The following is a 3,741-nucleotide window of genomic DNA, read 5'->3' as shown; positions in this document are numbered from 1 at the left end:
TCAAACAATCCACGTCCAAAGTTATCTACTTTGAAATTTAAAACCAAGAGGTCAAAGTTAGCATAGGTTGATTGACTCAGTGATGCAGAAGACTCTGTTTTGAATAGTAGTCGGTTGCCAAATTTCTCCAGCTACAATTGTGGGATCCACATTTGTATTTACATGATGACCACTGACTTCTACATTCAATTAATTGGTCTTGTCCCTAGTAAGCAGCTACCTATCTTATTCGGAATATAGATTGTGAGCCACACAGCGAAAAATTCAACAATTTAAGAGTCTAGCAACGTGACTTTAACTCTTAATCATCGTTATGCTTTTTCACTATATATATATTGGTAAGTTGTCTTGGCTGCAAAACCAAATCACACATACCAAGTTTCTTCTTCAATATCTTCTTTTGTTTCAATCTTTATTTTCCATATGGTGAAACCGTGTTTCCATGTTTCTTCCATCTCCTGTTTCCTCTGTTGCCTCTTCGTCTCCAGCTTCTTTGTCAACAGTCTTGTGTCTCAACCATTTCCTCGTCCGGACCAAATTGAAATCCTTCTGGCTTTTAAAAACGAGTTTCCAATCCTCAAATGCGATTTCAGAAAGTGGCCTCACTCAAGAATAACGACAAAATCCTGGACCAGGAATGACGTCAAGTCCTTTAGTGGGGTGTTTTTTGACAGTGAGACTGGTGTCGTGACGGGACTAAACGTGCGTGGTGCATGTCTCAGTGGAACTCTCAATGCTAATAGTAGCCTTTTCAGATTACACCACCTCAGGTACCTCGTTCTCTCTCACAACTACTTTGACTCGTTCCCATTCCTCCCCCAACTTGGCAAACTCACAAACTTAGAGTCATTGGATCTTTCTCATATGGGCTTACCCGGTGAACTTCCATCCTCCATCAGTAGCCTAAACCGTCTAACGAAATTGGACCTTTCAGATAACGAGCTTACCGGCACTTTTTCCCCTCTACTCAATCTATCAAGGCTTTCTTTTTTATCTCTTTCCAATAATCTCTTTAAAGTTGCACAAACACAAAGATTATAAGAAACTTCTCTTCTTATTAGATTTAGAAACTCTCTCAAAACTAAACCTTTCAATGTGTTTCTCTTGATGGAACATCTCTCCATGAGAACTGTTTATATAGGAAGAAGCTACATCTTTTCCTAAGGGCGAAGCTACATCTTTTCCTAATAATAATATGGAAACATTCCTAAGCTCAATATGTTTTCCTTTTTCCTTAAGCCATCAAACTTCACTTTAATGAGTTAACTTGCTCCTCAAGTTAATTGGAATTATCCAACATTCTCCCCCTTAATTCCAACTTGAATCTTAGGTATGATGATCTTCTGAACTCCGATGAACTTGCGCATTGCTTCGAACTTGATCCTTGCCAATGGCTTAGTGAGTATGTCTGCCTTCTGCTCCACTCCAGGTACATGCTTCACTTCGATAAAGTCGAACTCCACACATTCTCGAATGAAATGGTACTTCGAGAGTATGTGTTTGCTTCTACCGTGAAACACCGGGTTCTTGGTGAGGGCTATCGCTGACTTGTTGTCAATCTTCAACACGACCTTCTTGTCTTCTTTGTTCATGATCTCGACCATCAACTCCTTTAACCAAATTGCTTGTTTTACAGCTTCCGTAGCTGCCATGAACTCCGCCTCACATGAAGAGAGTGCCACTGTGGGTTGCTTGCACGATGTCCACGTGATCGGCGATGTTCCTAGGTAGAACATAAACCCTGTAGTGCTTCTTCCATCATCAACGTCTATGTTATGGCTGCTGTCACTGTAACCTGTAATCTCCGTTGTTCCATCCCGTTTGAAGAAGAGACCATACTTTGTAGTGCCCTTTATGTATAGTAGTAGATGCTTCACTGTTTCTCCATGACTCTCTCTTGGACTCTGCATATATCTTCTTAATACACCAACCGAAAATGCCAAGTCCGGTCGTGTATGAAGAAGATACCTTAAGCATCCTATGATGCTTCGATACGATGTTGCATCAATCTCAGGCTCCTCCTCTACTTTTTATACTTTCAAACTTGTGTGCATCGGAACGTGAGTATATTTACATGACTCCATCTTCGTCTTGACAAGTATACCTTGCGCGTATCCTTCTTGTTTGATGTGAATGCCATCAGCTCCTTGCGTTACTTCTATACCAAGATAGTATGTAAGCTTCCCTAGGTCTGACATCTCAAATCTTCTGGACATATCATCTTTGAATTGCATGATAACGTTGAGCGAAGTTCCTGTTACAAACAAGTCATCAATCTATATAGCTATGATTAGAAGCTCCCCCTTCTGTTTCTTTTGATATACCGCAGGTTCCTTGGTGCACTTCGTGAACTGCAGGTTCCTTGGTGCACTTCGTGAACTGCAGGTTCCTTGGTGCACTTCGTGAACTGCAGGTTCCTTGGTGCACTTCGTGAACTGCAGGTTCCTTGGTGCACTTCGTGAACTGCAGGTTCCTTGGTGCACTTCGTGAACTGCAGGTTCCTTGGTGCACTTCGTGAACTGCAGGTTCCTTGGTGCACTTCGTGAACTGCAGGTTCCTTGGTGCACTTCGTGAACTGCAGGTTCCTTGGTGCACTTCGTGAACTGCAGGTTCCTTGGTGCACTTCGTGAACTGCAGGTTCCTTGGTGCACTTCGTGAACTGCAGGTTCCTTGGTGCACTTCGTGAACTGCAGGTTCCTTGGTGCACTTCGTGAACTGCAGGTTCCTTGGTGCACTTCGTGAACTGCAGGTTCCTTGGTGCACTTCGTGAACTGCAGGTTCCTTGGTGCACTTCGTGAACTGCATCTCCTTGAGAACACAGTCGAGTTTGATGTTCCAAGCTCTCGGAGCTTGACGCAAACCGTATAGTGGTTTGCTAAGTTTGTACACATGATCCTCCTTTCCTTTCTCCACAAAGCCTTCTGGTTGAGTCACGTATACATCATCATTTAAGTCTCCGTTCAGGAACGCAGTTTTCACATCTAAGTGATGGATCGCCCATCCATTAGTTGTTGCTAACGCCAAGAGTAGTTGTATGGTTTCTATCCGAGCAACTGGTGCAAACACTTCGTCGAAGTCTATGCCTTGTTGTTACACGTAGCCGTTTGCAACTAGCCTTGCGTTGTATTTGATCACCGTTCCATCTGCATTCCTCTTGATCTTATAGATCCACTTCAAACCTATCGGTTTCACACCTGTCGACTTCTTGACGAGCTTCCAGGTCTTGTTTTTGATGATAGATTCGATCTATGCCTTCATTGCATCGATCCAAGCTTGTATCACTGCAGCTTCGATGTAACTTTCTGGTTCACCATCGATGGTAAGCAAGAGTCTGCCACCTTCAACTTCAGCGAGTAGAATGTAATCATCGAACCGCCTTGGTTTTCTGATGTTACGGCCATATCTTGATGTTACATGCTGGTCTTGGTTTGCGTCGTTGTTCTCTGCTACTTACTCTCATTCACCTGCATCTACAGCTTCTGTAAGGCCCCGACCCAGCTGCCTAAGCCGCGGTCAATTTTTGCAAAAGCTACACATCCAAAGACCCTTAGATGCTCAATGTTAGGTTTCTTAACATACAAGCTTTCGTATGGAGTCTTGTCTTCCAAAGCCTTTGTAGCAATGCGGTTTATGAGATACATTGAATGACGTACTGCTTCTCCCCATAGCTGATTAAGTATCTTCATAGCTTTCATCAAACTTCTAGTCATCTCCATTAGTGTTCTATTTCTTCTCTCAACC

At 43.0% G+C, this 3,741-nt stretch overlaps 1 protein-coding gene across 3 annotated transcripts in view; it reads left to right on the top strand.

The window, feature by feature from the left end:
• Nucleotides 1-324: 324 nt before the first annotated feature.
• LOC106342394 (LRR receptor-like serine/threonine-protein kinase GSO1) overlaps nucleotides 325-3,741 on the top strand; it is a 6,001-nt gene continuing 2,584 nt past the window's right edge. Inside the window, exons 1-3 of one of the 3 annotated variants that reach the window (XM_013781308.1) lie at nucleotides 325-770; nucleotides 1,331-1,429; nucleotides 1,637-1,834. In XM_013781308.1, the coding sequence (XP_013636762.1) occupies nucleotides 424-770; nucleotides 1,331-1,429; nucleotides 1,637-1,670 (480 nt within the window). In that variant the 5' untranslated portion in view covers nucleotides 325-423 and the 3' untranslated portion in view covers nucleotides 1,671-1,834. Of the gene's footprint in view, nucleotides 1,014-1,330; nucleotides 1,835-3,741 lie in introns of those variants that run through there. The other 2 variants (XM_013781307.1, XM_013781306.1) reach the window with 2 other exon arrangements.

The sequence above is a fragment of the Brassica oleracea genome, chromosome C4 (assembly GCF_000695525.1).
Source record: "Brassica oleracea var. oleracea cultivar TO1000 chromosome C4, BOL, whole genome shotgun sequence".
Lineage (NCBI taxonomy): Eukaryota > Viridiplantae > Streptophyta > Magnoliopsida > Brassicales > Brassicaceae > Brassica > Brassica oleracea.
This window is presented reverse-complemented; position numbering and strand designations above follow the sequence as displayed.